Consider the following 18031-nt stretch of genomic DNA (forward strand, 5'->3'; position numbering starts at 1 on the left):
GCAGCTTAGTTGATTTTATCATCTTTTACCTTTTTACTTTATCACGACTTATTTTGTGATCTTTTTGTGTGTTAGAGGTTGATTTTTACAGCTACAAACATATTTACCATAATCGTAGTATTGTTGTTGTTTTATTACTCTGCCAGTTATGAAGGATGAATCTAACATTTACAGGGAGGATTGTTAGATAAAAACTGGTATTAACATTACTGAATTAATGTCTTGACTGTTAAACATCTGGTGGTTTTTAAATGTAGCTTCATCCATTTATTTTATTCTGTTGATAACAGGCTCCTGCAGGTCTTACAGGGAGGACTAGGTTTTAGGAGGACGACCTAGCCTTGGAACAACCTCTTATCAGTAAAACTCCCTTGAGAAAGTCCAGACTGCTTTGTTGATTTAAAGTGCACTTGGAGAAAGCTTAGTCTCCCTTTTTACAGCTTTCTGCCTGAGAGTCTAAGGGATGTCAAAATGTGTGTGCGTCAATCTTTTGTGTTTGTGTGTGCTTATTAAATGCTTTCGGAGGACTCTGTCTGATGAGAGTGAACTGGCAACCTTTGACTGGTGTGTAATCTTTTCCTCTCCACTTTGCAAAGTCTAATTTGATAGTTTATGAATTGGTATTGGTGTTAATTGATTGATTACTATAACCCCCTGTGTTTTGAACTTTCCCTAAGGTAATCCTGGATTAATAAAATTACCCAACACTTTATACTGTCCGTAGGGGGTCTGGATTCCTGTCCCTGATCGCCCACACACAGCAGCTGGGGATGACCAACCGGTTTCCACGCCCGAGACCACCATGCTGCCAAAAGATGAAATGTCTGTAGGCAGCACAGCGGTACTCCCGGTTGTCATCCCCTGGCTCTCTCGCTGCCTCATCACCATCAGGTCCTCCCGGTATCGCCTGTGAATTTGCAGGTTGCCTCCATCTAAACAAAATAGGGAAAAGTGTGGCAGTAGGCGGACACAGTGATTTGGTTCCTGGCCACAACATTTCCTCTCCAGCAGAGTGGGCATGTCTCAGCAGTTTACACATGTGCGCCATGGTGGTATTCTTTAACAGTTATTTCTGGGGGGGACATAAAGAAAATGTCTTTCTCCTGCTGTTTTGCTACTTGCTGGATGGGCCTCCAGCATGAGCAAGTTAACCGAAAAAGCAGCTGATCAGAGGCGAGCCGTCAGCATATCAGTAAATGATGCAGAGTACAACTCCACATTCTGCCTTTTTCTTCTTGTTCCTGAAACAGGAGCACCAGAGCTTTTCACCAAAGAGATGACCTCACAAGGCATTCATTTATACTAGAGACCAGTGCAGATGTGTTGGAATGAGCCAGTGAACTCCTAAAAGGTAAAGTCCTACAACCTTTCTGGAACCTTTAACAGTAAAGAGAAAACACCATCTATAAATATAACATTTAAATTACATGTGACTATAGTAACATGATGTGGAAGCTGTTAAAAACCCAGAAAGTTTCCATAACAATAATGTTAAATGTAAAAAATCAACACAAAGCTGATTTAGTTTGTGTCCCTCAGTGAGTGGCTGCAATAGCAGCAACACACAGATGATGGTACCTGCTGTATCAGCGTCACAACCTGGAGAAACATTAAAAACCAGGATAAAGGTCTGTCATATTTACCACCTTATGCCCGGATCACACTGAGAGGTTTTTGGCTGTCTTTGTCAAATCCCTCGTCCTGAGCGGAATCAGGACAACAAGCAGTCAACGTCAGGGTGATTTGCATATCTGTACAACATGCTGTGAACAGACAGGGTGGCCGACTCTGAGACAGCTTTCTGGGCTGTCTCACGACCAAATCAGCCTCCAACAGTCTACAAGCATGCTCGCAATCCTACGATTCCTGTCTGCAATCGACCAATGATAGCACACTGTTGGGATGCTGCAGCAGCAAGACTCCGCCTCTCTGAGCTTAGGTTTCAATTTATGTTTAAAATGTGGATTATAAACTACCCGCTCGTTTTTATTTCTTTTAACAGCCCAAGTTAAACAGGAGTTATACTAAAATAATTAACCTACATTTGTAGACTGTTGTATGGAGTATAATCAGACTTGTTAATGTATGGAATTAAGTCTGGATTATGTCTCTCATTATGTGAAATCAATTCTAGGCTCTACAAGATGTATCTGTGTGTGTCAAACCAAGCTAAAGGCCTGTTACCTTCTCTTATCGTGTGTGTGTGTGTGTGTGTGTGTGTGTGTGTGTGTGTGTGTGTGTGTGTGCGCGTGTGTGTCCTGGCAGTAGCCGCCTGAACTGTGATGTCGTAAATTAGTGATGTGCCTTCACTCTGCTGATATGGTTAAACGATTCATGTTGTGGATATAACCTGTCTTGACCTGAATAGATGTTGGGAGTAAGCATGTATGTCATCTATTGTCCTCTGTGGAGTTGGTCAAGATGCTATAACCATATAAATAAGATATCTTGTCCAGCTAATGTTGGAGATGACCAGTTGACCCTGGGCAGAAGAAAAGGGAGGGGTAACCACATCTCCCTCTGCTGACCAGCTGGAGATGACCATTAAGACTGGGAGAAGAAAAGGTGGCATCATGACATCCAAGATTTATGGTCTCTTCGGGGCCGTGGGAGAAGTAACAAGAAGAGGAGGAACACGTGACCAGGAAGTCTGAAATCTGAAGCAGCAAACAAAGAAATGACTGTGAGGGAGGGGTGAGAGTGAATAAAAAGGAGCTACCGGGTCCGGAGGATGGGCCTTTGATGGGAAGAGTGTGTGAGGTACAGAGATGGAAAGAAGGAAGCTTTTGCTTTGAGCTTTTTGTCTGTGATAATCTGACCTAGTGTCATCTTTGGAGAGCTTATTCAGCTCAACTTTGCTATAACTCGGTTTATTGGCAGAGTTGTTTCACTTTTTAACCCGCTTTGTCGGGATTTCATTTGGATTATTATTCTTTTTTCATCTGTGTGAAATAAAGCCTAGTTCCTCGGATTCGTGGAACGAAAAAAAGGATTTACGAGTGGGGTCTCCTCCTGTCGGTGACCGAGCAAAGGTGAGATGCTGGTTGTAAATGCCATAGGTGTAATTGATATAAGTGTTTCCTCCATCCTAGGCTACAGGTAAAGTCAGTTGTCTCCTCAGCAAAAAAGGAACAGCTGGCAAGGGTCTTAACCTGAAGTGTACATAAGCTTCATGGACATGGATTGTGAGTAAACTGAGTATCCTTTGAGCTGCATAAAGTTGGTTTTGCCAGAATCAGAGTCTAGGTTAGCGGTGATTGCTAATCAGCTACTACAGTGTGCAGGCATTTAGGCAGTTAGGCTAGATTGGGAAGATGGCTTGTAACATAGACAATCAGATTAATTGTGAAAATCGTGATTCTGTGATTTGTGAGAGCTGAGAGGAGATGAGCTCATGAACATGAAAAATAAACACAAAAACATGAAATCCCTTTGCTGTTAGTGGAAATCTCACATATTCAGCCAATAGAAATGGTTCAGTAGCATTTAGCTGCAGAGGGACAGAGGAAGCTGACAGCAGGTGTGAGCTGTCACGGAGCGCAGCTGCAGAGCAGTCAGACAGAAATCATGGCCTTTTACTGTGGGCAGTCTAAGACACACCTGTACATTATTCATCAGTCTAATCAGCCCCTTGATATGCCACACCTGTGAGGTGGGATGGATTATCTTGGTAAAGTACTCATAAACACACATGTAGACAGATTTAAGAACAATATGAGTCATGTTTTTTTTTGTGTTTGTAGAAAAAGTTTCAGATGTTTGCGTTCAGCTCATGAAAAATGGTAGCAAAAACAAAAGTGTTGCATTTGTTACGTATCCAAGGGATCAATTCTCACCTACATATTAACCGCATAATAACCTTTCATCTACAGACATAAACCCACCATCTATCTGGCCTCCAAATCCAGAACGTTCTGCTCAGTGCTGGTTTGCATACAAGACAAAACTGTCAAGGTCTCCTGCAAAGGTCCTGCAGTCTCTGTGTAAAGACAGACTTCAACATTCTTCACTCTGAATAGTGAACCTACTGGAAGCCTACAGGACTTTACAACTCATAAGCTTAAATAATCATGTGTGTTGAATGAACAAGATGTTTAAATCAAATGTTTGAATAATCTGTGCTATAACCATGATGGCTTTAAGATGAATATTGTTCTTACAATGATCCATTCAGACTTTATCTCCACCAGATCAGATATGTTTGATTTAACAAGTTAATATCTACAAGCATACACATTATAATAAGATATGTATTAATGTTAATATTTACCTCACATAAGTGTTTTAAAACATTCTCATTCACAAAGCGTTAAACACCTTTGTATCTGAACAAGGTGTGTCATCTGAGGAATGTTTTGGTAAAGCCCTCGAGACATGGCCTATTCTGATTTGCCAGAATTATAAGCAATGAGTTTATTAAAACAAGAATTACTTCCCGATTAATTCAGTTTCCAGTTGACTCCAAATTCGGCCAAATCGAGAAATAAGCCCTTTTGATACAATCTACTTTGACCTCCAGTCAAATCCTCACTGCGAAACTGGCTGATACAGCCAAACAGCTCTTTTCAGAGCTACTCCACACCTCAGACCTCTAATCTGCAGAACCCAGGTTGCATCTTATGGCTGGTGAAGCTGAACTCAGAGGAAGCTACTAATCTCTGAGTATTGTGTTTCAACGTCCGGTGACCTCACCACTCTGACCGCACCCCTCCGGACCACCGGGAGCAACTCATACCAAGGGTATCGTAGCCTGCACACTGGCGTCTGATGAGTTTAAACAAACAACTTTCTAGATTATAAACAAACGACCAAACATATATTTTTGTTCAGTGTAGTTACTTTTGAATGGAGTAATCATTAGTCAGTAATCAAATTACTATTTCAACGTAACTGTGGCAACACTGAATACAGGAGTAGATCAAACACAAAGACAACCAGGGAAAGTTCAGATGAATAAAAGATTTATTTCACATTTTTCTCTGTTGAATCTCATCACCTTTGTTTAAAGAATCAGCAACACCAAAGTACAGCTCACAGCTACAGTTAGGAAGGCTCAGAATGTTCTAGACCGAGCTGGATCAGGTTTAGTGTCTGATCTGCTCCACCAAGTGTAACGAAGGTGTGTCAAAGGTCATCACACACACACACACACACACACACACACACACACACACACACACACACACACACACACACACACACACACACACACACACACACACACACACACACACACACACACACACACACACACGCACACGCACACGTGCACACGCGCACACACACACGTTTGATCAATCAGCACTCTGGGATTAAACACCTGGATTTACCTGAGCTATTTTTACTTTGCGGACATTACTCAAGTAGCCTGTGACATAACAAATGTTTAGGTCACCTGTAGAAAGGAACCAATGAGATGTGGCAGTAAGGATCAGAGTGGGAGGGGCATAAACAGTCAGAGTTACACAGGCACTTCAGAAAGTAGTGACATACAAACATCCACTAAGGCACAAAAAATCACCACAAACACAGTCTAGGAGACCACCTACACACACACACACACACACACACACACACACACACACACAACTCTGACACCACATCATTTTTTATGGTAACATCTGGAGCAGAATGAGATTTTTCTGTTTATTTCTTACTTCTTAAATCACTGGCTTGACTGATTTTTTACTCTTAGTCTTCTCTCTGCTGAGAATACATCTCTTAACCTCTAATTAGCCCCTTGCTTCTGTGAACTCACTGTAGGGTCAAACCATTAGTCATCCTACAGCTGTGGAGTTCCCTCAGACGTCAAGTGTTGAGTCATGTTACTGAGAAGCAGCAAAGCTAGCTAATAGGCGCTAGCAGCTTAGCTTCGGGGAAGGAGGCCCTTCTTGTGCAGCACCAGGCTAGCAGCAGCCGCAGCACATAGGACAGCAGAGACACCTGTTAGCTTCAGCAGACCTCCAACTGAAGGCAGGTTTCTCTCCCAGAAGGTGGTCTCAAACGGGAGGGCTGGCACGTCCTGGACCAAAACGTTTCAGAAAGAATTTAGTTGAGAGAACAGACTGACAACATTTAGCTTCAGGTAGTGCATGGGTGGGTTGCTCACCTTGCTCTCAGGTTCTGGCTGGTGGATCTGACTCTGGTGGATTTTACCCATCGCACACAAGACCTGACAGAAGAAATGGGTTCAAGTCAGAGACAAAAGCCAAAGAGGGATCTGACCTGACCAGTAAACATCTCATCTGTTCCTTTTTCCACTGACACCACAGCTAATGTCTCTTCTATGCTAACAGAGGTGTGGACGACTGCTGTTGTGGAGAAATACTAGAAAGTCTCTTTTTACATTATGGACTGTCTCTTTTTACATAATGTACTGTCTCTTTTGACATTATGGACTGCCTGTTTTTACATTATGTAATGCCTCTTTTGACATTATGGACTGTTTCTTTTTACATTATGGACTGTCTCTTTTTGCATTATGGACTGTCTCTTTTTAAATAATGCTCTGTCTCTTTTTACATAATGTACTTTCTCTTTTTACATTATGGACTGTCTCTTTTTACACTACGGACTGTCTCTTTTTACATTATGTACTGTCTCTTTTTACATTATGGACTGTCTCTTATTACATTATGTACGGTCTCTTTTTACATTATGTACTGCCTCTTTTTATATTATGGAGTGTCTCTTTTTACACTACAGACGGTCTCTTTTTCCATTATGGACAGTCTCTTTTTACATAATGTACTGTCTCTATTGACATTATTGACTGTCTCTTTTTACATTATGTAATGTCTCTTTTGACATTACGAACTGTCTCTTTAGACATTATGTCCTGTCTCTTTTTACATTATGTTTTGTCCCTTTTTACATTATGTACTGTCTCTTTTTACATTATGAACTGTGTCTTTTTACATTATGTTTTGTCTCTTTTTACATTATGTACTGTCTCTTTTTACATTATGAAATGTGTCTTTTTACATTATGTTTTGTCTCTTTTTAGATTATGTACTGTCTCTTTAGGGTTAAGGTTAGGGTTACGTTATCGACTGCCTCATTTTACATTATGGATTGTCTCTTCTTATATTATGGACTGTCTCTTTTTACATTATGGACTGTCTTTTTTTACATTATGCACTGTCTCTTTACATTATGGACTGTCTCATTTCATATTACAGATTGGCTCTTTTTACATTATGTACTGTCTCCTTACATTATGGACTGTCTCTTTTAACATTATGAACTGTCTCTTTTTACATTATGTTTTGTCGCTTTTTACATAATGTGTTGTCGCATTTCACATTATGGACTGTCTCTTTTTACATTATGGACTGTCTCTTTTTACATAATGTACTGTCTCTTTTTACATTATGGACTGTCCCTTTTTACATAATGTACTGTCTCAAGTTACGTAATGTACTGTCTCTTTTTACACTACGGACTGTCTCTTTTTACATTATGGACCGTCTCTTTTTACATTACGGACTGAATCTTTTTACATAATGTACTGCCTCTTTTTACATTATGTACTGTCTCTTTTTACTTTATGGACTGTCTCTTTTACACGACAAACTGTCTCTTTTTACATTATGGGAGGTCTGTTTTTACATTATGGACTGTCTCTTTTTACATAATGTACTGCCTCTTTTTACATTATGTACTGTCTCCTTTTACACTACGGACTGTCTCTTTTTACATAATTTACTGCCTCTTTTTACACTACAGACTGTCTCTTTTTACATTATGGACTGTCTCTTTTTACATTATGTACTGTCTTTTCTTACATTATGGACTGTCTCTTTTTAGATAATGTACTGCCTCTTTTTACATTATGTACTGTCTCTTTTTACATTTTGGACTGTCTCTTTTTATATTATGGACTGTTTCTTTTTATATTATGTACAGTCTCTTTTTACATTATGTACTGTCTCTAGTTTTACATTATGGACTGTCTCTTTTTATATTATGGCGTGTCTATTTTTACAGAATGTGCTGTCTCTTTTTACATTATGTACTGTCTCTAGTTTTACATTATGTACTGTATCTTTTTATATTATGGCGTGTCTCTTTTTACACAATGTAATGTCTCTTTTGACATCATGGACTGTCTCTTTTTTGCATTATGTCCTGTCTCTTTTTACATTATGTACGGTCTCTTTTTACATTATGTACTGTCTCTTTTTATATTATGGCGTGTCTCTTTTTACACAATGTAATGTCTCTTTTGACATCATGGACTGTCTCTTTTTTGCATTATGTCCTGTCTCTTTTTACATTATGTACGGTCTCTTTTTACATTATGTACTGTCTCTTTTTAAATAATGTACTGTCTCTTTTTATATCCCATTCATGAAACCATACACAAGATCTCTCTGGGTGAAATCTGTGGTAAGTGTGGGTTTGCCCTGCCCACACTGGCCCAGACACAGCCTACAACGTCCATGGTGGGCCCAAACAGGCTTGTTTGCTGGGAGGATGTTGAGTTTATTGACTGTTTGGATCTTATCTAATGAGCAACCTTGCAGACGAATTAGGCGCCTCAAGGGATGGCAGTTTTGAACCCCATCTGTCACAGTTGTAGTGTCTTTGTGCAAGACACTTCATCTTCATTGGCTGCTGGTTGGAGGGACGATGGTGCCTGTGTTCGACAGCCTCGCCTCTGTCAGTGTGCCCCAGGGCAGCTGTGTCTACAATGTTGCTCATCACCACCTGTGCGTAAATGACTGGTTGTGTTGTAAAGTGCCTTGGGGGGTTGAAGAACCCTATATCAAATACAATTTGGTTTTGGCAGATGATGTGGTCCTCTTTGTTCTATCAAACTGACCTTCAGCTCTTGCTGGGGAGGTTTACAGCAGAGTGTGAAGCGACTGAGATGAGGATCAGCCCCTCCCAATCTTTGGGTCACAGTGGAAGTCCTACCTCATGGGGAGGAGTTTAAGTATCTTGGGGTCTTGAGCACAAGTGTAGGAAGGAGGGGGCAGGAGATACACAGGTGGATTGGGGTAGCACCTTTAAGCCCCCTTTAGACAGGCCATGAAAAACGGAAATGCTCAGGACTCTGTCCGTAAGACCTTTGTGTCTCAATACAAACATCCGGATAACGTTTTCCATAATTAAACCGGATGACGCCCCTAGTAGCAGGACCGGACTTGTCACGGACAAGGTGGCTGGTTCAGACTGGTGAGGTCGAGTTCCGGACAGGGAGAAGGGGGAGGAGGAGGGGACCGGGGGACGCTGTGCGCACCTAGATAGCTCGCTCCTGTAGCATGTGGCGAACCATGGTATCTCGCCTCCTACGGTACCGTCTAGACGCGCGACGGAGCGCTTCACACCGCTTCCGTGATTCCTTTAACCATTGACCTTCATCATCCAGGTCTCTTATGCATCTTCGTGTGCGCAGAATTATGCTCAACATAAGTCCGATCAGGGAGAGGAATTCTATCTCTTCGTCGGCCATGTTTGACTGAATGGCTTTGTTTGTGTAAATGACGCATGTACGCCCGCCGCACCATGTTTATGCAATATCTGGGTACAGAACACCCCCCACCCCCACCCCCATCTGGAACTTTTCCCTTCTGTGTGAAGGCAGCCGAAAGGACAAGTTCAGATACAAAAGTGGTGTGTTTTCACAGTTCTGGTTAAAAACCGGACTGTCCACACATATTCCAGAATGTCAATCTGAAAAGGGTTCTTGTGATGTAAAAGAGGGAGCTCAGCCTTCAATGGGCAATCCTCCTCTATGGTCATGGCCTGTGGGTCATGATCCAAAACTGAATCATGAAAACATGATGGACACCTCCCAGGGGAGGTGTCTCAGGCATTTCCTGCCAGAATGAGGCCCCCAGGTCAACCCAGGACACATCGGAAGGATTATATCTCTAAGGAGGAAGTGTGCACCTGAGGATACTGCCAGTGGATTTTTGGGCAAACAAGTCACAACTATGGGTATCATGAACCAAAAACCAAAGTGAAGGAAGCCTCAAAATGTCAAAATAAGATTTTCTATCACTAAACTTAAGCCTAAAGTCAGATCAAGCTGCTCCACCGTTGTTGACCTGCTCCATGGTGATGTACCCACCTCAGGCTAGATGTTCTACATCAGCATAACTGTGACTGGCTCTTCAAGGGTTAGAGTAGGGTCTGACCTCTCTAGCGGCTCTCTCTCCTGCCTGCACCGCGCCCTCCATGTAACCACTCCACTCTGACGCCGTCTCCGTTCCAGCAAAGTACAACCTGTCAACCGGCTCTCTCAAGACTCTGCAGACAGGAAAAGACAAGAAGACGTGTTTCACTTTCTCTGCACCTCACTGGTCCACGGAGCTCTGGGTCTAACACAGACGTTAAACCACATCCTTCCTGTGAGGGTGGTCACAGAGGTTTATGAGGAAGTTCCAACTAGACAGCGTGACTTCAGGGTTCAAATAGAAAATACATGATGCAGAGCAGCCAAACTGATATGAATAACAACTAGATCATCTGCATGTCTGAAAATGAAAATGAATCATCACAATCGACTTTATTGTTGATGCCCCGGCGTCCTGAAGCATGGAAATGAGTCTCTGCAGTCTGCCGGACCAAGCTCACACACAGATACAGGCAGACCACGAGAGCAGCCGCCTAAGCGGTTGACTCCAGTTGGACAGAAAGGTCACATCACAGAGGGAGATGCTGTGAAAGCTGCTGGACGACTGGGTCTTTGTTTAGCCAAAGCTCTGAGGGAACTGGCCGTTACACAGCCAGTACCAGTACCAAAGTAAAACCCAACAAATAATGAAACCATGTCGAGTCAGACTCCTGATGGTAGAACGTTGGCGGTAAGTGATGGGACCAACCTGCCATACTGGGTCAGGATTCCTGGAGGGAAATAGGCAGTGTAGCAGCCCCCAGAGTACTCTTCCTCACACCAGTTCTTCTCCTCGTAGTGGACAGGCTGAAAAAGGTAAGATGTGGTTCAGATGGGTCCAGTCACAGGTGGCTGTGGTTCTGCAGACCTGGACTCACATGCAGAGCCTCCTCTGAGCCCAGAACCCGGGAGTAGATTTCACAGATCCTCTTCAGCCTAAAAGAACCAGAACAGAGTTGGACTAGACATTCACTGTGGCTCTGGTTACCATGGTGATTCTCACCTCTCCTCCTTGGTCAGGTCAGCCAGCTTCCGGCACTTCCGGGCCAGGATGAATCTGTGAGCATGTGAAGTTTGGATTAGGGGTTAGAATAAGACAATGTGCTGAACAGTGCCGTCTCTGTTAGGAGAAGTGATGTAATAAAACAGTCGCCTCAGGGGAAAGTCTTTAATAAGCATGTGGATACATCCCTCTGCGGTTCCCTAGCATGGTGTTGGAAGACCACATCTTTTATTTATGTCCAGTCCCTTCCAGCTAACGTAACGTATCGCTATGTGCTTGTCTCGAGATTCGTGAGCTGAAGAAAACGGGGAAGAGCTCTCCCAAACTTTAAGGAATACCATTTCAGTGGTGCAGCCGGGGTCAGGTTGGGAGGAATACTGAATTTTCCAAAGATACATTTTCCCTTCAGTCTGATTTGGACCAAAAGATGTGCACTAAAAACCCATTACACGTGATTCTTTGGAAAACTGGCAAACAGCAGGAACTGGGAAAGGAGGTGCGCTGTTGGGAATCTGGGATACGTGGAAAGGAGTTTGTACTCTTTGGAAGATCAGCAGCTAGCTACAGTAGCACGATGCTAAAGGATGAGCACTAGGACTGGAACAAACTGGTCTGGGGTAGATCACTCTGCTCTTGTGTTTGTTTGGGAAAACCAAAAGTTAGAAAAGATACAAACAAACAGCGATGGACAGGAGCCCAGCCACAGATCTGCAGGGTGGGGGTGCAGGTCTGACTCACCCCATGATAGCAGGAACTGTCCCATCAGGCTTTGTATCGTCAAGCGTCAGGCCGATGGGAGCCTCCTCCTCTTCAATCACCATGCTGCCACAGAAACCTGGAGACAAAGCCCTGCATTTAGACCCCTCCCCCTGCACCCCCGCCCCACTTGGTTCTCACCTACCCTTCTTCCTCCAGAAGTTCTCTCGGTAATACACCATGCACTTGATGACACAGCCCATCGGGACGCGGCTGATCAGCTGGTTCCTCAGTGGGGGCAGCTCGGGGTTAAAGTGCATCTTCTGGTTCAGAGCAGGAGGCGTGGCTATGATGACATATTTAGCCTGAAGAAACACACACAAGGCATTAGGACCTAAAACACTCAACGTATGCTTGTAGAGCTACAGCAGGTCCGAGCACTAGAGGGCAGCAAAATGCTTCAAATGTTGAGTCTGTTCTCATCCAGGTGGAAGTTTCTGACTGACAGAGCAGGATTTAGGGTAGGAGCCCACATTTGGTTTTGCTGCATCAGTGACATCACAAACTAGGAGCCTGGATGACGTAGTGAATCTGACCTTAAAGCTCTCTCCTTCCACATCTGCAGGGAGAGCTCAGTCAGGAGTGACACAGAAACGTGTGATTAAAACAGCAACTTCTACAGTTCTATATTTAGATCAGATTTCAAACCTTTATTGCTGAGATTACTTAAAGCTGATGTCCTCACCCTGTAGGTTTGTTTGTCCACCGTGTCCACCAGCACCGTCTCCCCGGTCTGGTCGATCCTGTAGACCGGAGACTGCAGCTTGACTCGCTCCCCCAGCTCGTTGGCCATGCACTCGCTGATCTGACTGGAGCCTCCGACAAACTTCCTCTCCTTCAGCAACACACAGACTCACTCGTTACGACAAAGGCTTGGGCAACGTTAATGTCATTAGCTTCATGTGGACACCATTCTCCACGTATGAGTAGAACTAGATTTATTTTGTCTGATCTAGTAGATGTAAACCTCCCTACGTTAACAAAAGCCATGCTTCCACACATGTTCTAGGCTCAGACTAAGACGTGGAGAAACAAACAACCTAAATATTCTTGTTGTGTTTGTTTACACAGTTTCAGTTCAATCATGAGTAGAGCAGACTGAAGCTCTGGGTTATGTATGAAGTCACTGTGCTGCCAAACACGCTCCGTTAGCAGCAGGAAGTTACATCACAGGGCTTTGTTTACAGAAACACAATCCCAGTAGCCACGGCAACAGGCCTGGGTAAACACTGCAGCAGAAAGACTGTCAGCTTCACAAGAAAGCATCTTTTGTCAGGCTGACTGATCCTAGAACGCTGGACCCAGAGATCCTTGGGAGAAGAAAAAAACAAACCCAGTTCTGGCATCACTTCTTGGCTCTGGCTTCCATCCAGCTGTGCAGGGAGGTTTTCAAAAGAGCCAATCAGGGAGCAGCACATTTCCTGTTCCTGTCCAAAGTTTAGTAGCTGACAGTTCAGGAATACACAAGCTAGATAACACACACCTGTCCCCCATTGGTGGTGGAGAAGATCCTCATGGTTCCTCCACACTGTTTCACATACCAGAGGAACCACAGGGCTGACACCTCATGCGGTTCAGATGTCACGTTCACGTTGACGAAAAGCGTGGCGAAGCGACGAACGGCGCTGAGGAGGGAGAAAGAAACGTCCAGAACTTCAGCAGCAGATTATGTGAGACTTAAAAGATCAAAGTCGGTTCTGATTCATGAGAAGATAATCAGACAATAAACGCTCTCCCAAAAATACACATTTAATCTCTTTCTAACACATTCTTTAGGAAATGACACCGTTGCATCTGAATATCTTTGGTGCGTTCTTACTGTGTCTAGTTTCTAATTCCATTTTTGGTTCTTTTTAAAAGACAGGAAAGATTTTTCTTTACCTTGCTGACGTACGTTTTCGTTTGCCGACTGCAAAACACCCTCAGAGCCGATGCTGATGGTGTCGTCACTTCCTACTACTAGGAAGTGATGAAAACGTCAGCAAGGTAAAGAAAAACCTTTCCTTCTTTTAAAAAGAACCAAAAATGCAGTTGCATCTGAGTGTTAAACAGAAATACAAATGTCTGTCTGCCTGTCTATCTATTGTAGCGTAAGAAAGGCTTCAATGTCAGAGGTCACCAGACATGGGAGTGTCCAGCAAAAGTCTCCTGCCCGGAATATGGCGCGCTTTTCATACCACAACATTCCTAACCCTGCCATCTGGAGACGTCGTCATAACAGTGTCCTGCAGAAGTCCAGACGCTTTCTATCTTTAATAAAAGAATCTTATTTGGTCTCACAACATGATTTCTTAACTTTACAGTTACAGTATATAATGAATGTTTCATCTAAAGTGATTTAATAATGTCTTGACTGCTTTTCATTAATGAATGAATCAACATAAGTGTTTATTCCTGGAATGCTACTGCATCTACTGCTAGACGACTTATTATCAGTTATGTCACATATTAATATCAGTATATTAATAGATGAGTGTTGTATCATACTTGCTCCCCATGTTAAGTGAAATAAGCCTTTTCTAAGAGTCTGAGAAAAGGGGACGTCTGAGAGCTCGTTGTTAACACCTCTTAAACCTTCTGGCTTCTGGTTGGTCTAAACTTAGAAACAACGAACCCTGAAATGAGGAAACACTTCCTCTATTCAGAAGTTCAGCCAAAGGTCCAGCCTTTATGCTGAATAATATCTCGTTGGGGAGTCAGACCTGGGATCACTCAAATCATTATAGCAGCATAAGAACCAACCTCCTTTGTATATTCCTTCTGTGTGTTTCTTCTGATTCAACACAGGAAAGGTTTTTTTCCCTTGCTGACAGTTTCGACCACTCCTGCAGTCTTCATCAGAGCTAGCCACTAATGGCGGAAAAGGGAGCGAGAAAGAAACTAAACGAAAACACACAAGAACAGCAAAAGAAGCAGAAAGCACAATAAAGAAGTCAGCCGTAACAGATCACTGCACAAGAGAAAACCATGTAATGGACTGGGACAACACAAGGATCATAAACACAGAACAACAAAAATACAAAAGATGGATAAAGGAAGCTATCGAGATAAGGAGACGTGGATGTGGGACCATGAACAGAGATGAGGGGGTCTAAGCATTAGATAATGTATGGAACGGTGTCATGGGTGAGGAGAGCGCAAACAGCAGAGGGCGACACCATCCTCCGCTGCCCGTGGATAAACGAAGAAGGAAGTGACGCCACCATTAGCGCCTAGGTTTGAAGAAGATTGCAGGAGTGGTCGAAACTGTCGGCAAGGTAAATAAACCTTTTCTGTGTTAAAAAAAAATACCCTAAAAATACCAGAACAAACCTTTTCCAAGATCAACCATAATTTGTTTTAATCTGCAAAACATCTCATCAGATATGAAACGGTCCACCAGCAGACCCAGGAGGGTCTCTCTGACCAGCTGATGCAGATTCAGAGGAAGAGCACCTTTGATATTCAGAAGGCAAACTACTTGCTTGCTGAGAAGAAGAATTTGTGGCCAGCCGGATCGCAAAGCCTCATCACACGGGTACCACGACTCTGCACTGGCGTAGGATGGGTTGAGATTAATTTGGTGACTAATTAAATCTAAATAAAAGTCAGCCAGATAATCTTATAAACCCTGTCATCACATCGTTCTAATGTACGTAATTAGGCTCTTTAAACTCGAGCATTATTAATGGGAGAAACAGCTGCAAATGGAAATTTTCTCAAACTAAATCACAATAGATATCCGAAAGTTTGGAAGCCTGTGTGTTTATTGTGTGTTAAAAAAGCTGTTAAGAAATTAGAGTTAACACAGATCCAATTTTACTGTCACCAGAATTATTAATTATGGCATAGAGTGTGAGTAAATAACAATATTTCCACATAATCCAGTCCGCTCGGACCACTTTTTGATAGACATTGAGTTTTTTATAACTGAGTTCTCGGGACATGAAAGTAAATGTCACTATAGTCGGTCTCTATCTGACAACGCTGTTGAATCTTTTAAATCAACTGTTTTATCTTTACTGTCCTCAGCATCTCAGAGGAACGTAGCAGAGGGCAATATTTTCATTTCTAGCCCCTCACAAATTTATGCCTTAGTTTAGTGGTTCCCAACGTAGGGTCCGTGACCCTCCCAAGGGGGTCCCCACAATTTTGTCTGTACTGAGGCTGTGAGATTATCAAGAATATATTTGTAAACATTAAATGTAAAAAATCCCAAGTAACACACCCAATAGTATAAGCAAAACTCTGTACATGAGTTATAATCCTGTATGTCTGCATAAAGTTTGTAAATGATCACTTTTAATGTGTTTATGCGGGTAGGTGTTGGGATGAGGGCGTTGCCTAGTCCTGGACACAGGCAAGGGGTCCTCAAGGAAAAAAGGTTTGGAGCTAATGGGAATCTGAGTCTATCCCTAAGCAGAGGCCTCGTCACACTGAACTTAGACAGGATACTCAAGAATTGTTGGGTTCTTTAACATGTGCGAAGATCACATTCAAGCACTTTTCAAGGTAATGTTTCATGATTTCCCATTACCGTCAAGAGATGAAGATTTAGTTAAAACCACTGTTTCAATCCCTTGTTTCATGAAACTAATAATCAGTATTATTAGTTAGTTTCAAGCACTTTCAAAACCTTGAAAATATTCAGAATGCTATCCAGTCTCAGAAAATTATCTGGCCACAAAATGTTAGGAGTCTCAGAAGTGTGGTTACTACCCCCACTACCCCCATTTTAGATATGATCAATCTATTCACCACCTATGAGAACAAAGTAAAGAACCTCAGCACGGGATAAACTTTCACTGTTATGCTGACGATACTCAGTTACATTTATCCATTAACCCTGATGAATCTAATCGGTTAGGTAGATTACAGGCTTGTCTTGAGGACATAAAAAATTGGATGACTCAAAACTTTCTGCTTTTAAATCAAGACAAGATGGAAGTTCTCATCTTTGGACCAGAAATCCAGAAAAGGAAATTGCTTAGTCAAACACCTGACCTGAATGGCATTACATTAGTCTCCGAGAACAAAGTAAGGAACCTTGGTGTTATCTTCGACCAGACATGTCATTCAAATCCCAGGTTAAACAGGTTTGTAGGATTTCCTTTTTCCACCTTCGGAATATTGCTAAGATTAGAAGCATCCTTTCCAGGAGTGATGCTGGAAAAACTAGTTAATGCATTTATTACATCAAGACTGGATTACTGTAATTCATTACTCTCAGGAAGTCCACAGAATGTAGTTAAAAGTCTTCAGCTTGTCCAAAATGCTGCAGCTAGAGTTCTGATAAGAATTAAACAGAGAGATCATGTCTCTCCTGTCTTAGCTTCCCTACACTGGCTACCTGTTAAATTCAGAATAGATTTTAAGATCCTTCTTCTCACGTATAAAGCTCTTAATAATCAAGCTCCATCATAAATCAGTGACCCGATTGTTCCATACGTTCCTAACCGAGCACTTCTCTCTCAGACACTTCACCCTCCTTGCCTGCTGGTGGTGGTAGGATGGACCAGTGGTGTATGCATACGGCAGCCTCACTTCGGTCATTATGCCCCGGGGCAGCTGTGGCTACAGGGTAGCTTATCACCACCAGAGTGTGAATGGGTGAATGATTGATGTGTTGGAATGTGTATTGGAGGGGTTGTAGAATCCAAGACGGCACTATATAAATGCAAACCATTCACCATATGAGGGAATTAAACTTTATGTTTAATATGCCTGACAAAAGTAAACAATGTACAAGTTAAATGAAGTAACAGTTATTAGGACTCGGTATTGGCGAGTACTGAAATGTAAGTACTTCTACTTGTTCTGAAAAAATGTAGAATTGGTGTGTCCCCAGTTTTGCATGCATGGAGAGAGCATACCCCCACACAGAAAGGTTGCAGCAGGGATTCCAACCAGCTAGCTTGTTTTTGCAAGGCAACAGCGCTACCAACTGCAACCATTTCTGAATAGACAGGATCTTGAGACTGTTGTTCATGCCTTCATAACCTTATGCCCACACTACTGTAGCTCTGTCTCCTGTCTCCTAGGGTACTGCAGCTCACCTGCAGCTCGTTGACAAAGCTGCAGCGAGATTTGTGGAAGGCAAGAGAAAATTTAAACATGTGACGCCAATTCTGGCTGCTCTGCATTGGCTACCTGTCCATTTTAGAATT

The 18031-nt window shown here is 42.6% G+C and overlaps 2 protein-coding genes across 2 annotated transcripts in view; one reads left to right on the plus strand and one right to left on the minus strand.

Annotated features, from left to right (window-relative positions):
* Nucleotides 1-18031, plus strand: part of fundc1 (FUN14 domain containing 1) — a 497656-nt gene that overhangs the window by 359284 nt on the left and 120341 nt on the right. The window lies entirely within an intron of this gene.
* Nucleotides 5636-18031, minus strand: part of mao (monoamine oxidase) — a 34914-nt gene continuing 22518 nt past the window's right edge. The window contains exons 6-15 of the mRNA XM_015965679.3: nucleotides 13369-13510; nucleotides 12571-12720; nucleotides 12031-12190; nucleotides 11868-11964; nucleotides 11130-11183; nucleotides 11005-11062; nucleotides 10836-10933; nucleotides 10149-10260; nucleotides 6110-6172; nucleotides 5636-6022 (exon numbers count right to left, since the gene is read on the minus strand). Coding sequence (XP_015821165.1) covers nucleotides 5867-6022; nucleotides 6110-6172; nucleotides 10149-10260; nucleotides 10836-10933; nucleotides 11005-11062; nucleotides 11130-11183; nucleotides 11868-11964; nucleotides 12031-12190; nucleotides 12571-12720; nucleotides 13369-13510 — 1090 coding nt within the window. The 3' untranslated portion in view covers nucleotides 5636-5866. The remainder of the gene's footprint in view (nucleotides 6023-6109; nucleotides 6173-10148; nucleotides 10261-10835; nucleotides 10934-11004; nucleotides 11063-11129; nucleotides 11184-11867; nucleotides 11965-12030; nucleotides 12191-12570; nucleotides 12721-13368; nucleotides 13511-18031) is intronic.

This window comes from Nothobranchius furzeri, chromosome 14, assembly GCF_043380555.1.
Source record: "Nothobranchius furzeri strain GRZ-AD chromosome 14, NfurGRZ-RIMD1, whole genome shotgun sequence".
Lineage (NCBI taxonomy): Eukaryota > Metazoa > Chordata > Actinopteri > Cyprinodontiformes > Nothobranchiidae > Nothobranchius > Nothobranchius furzeri.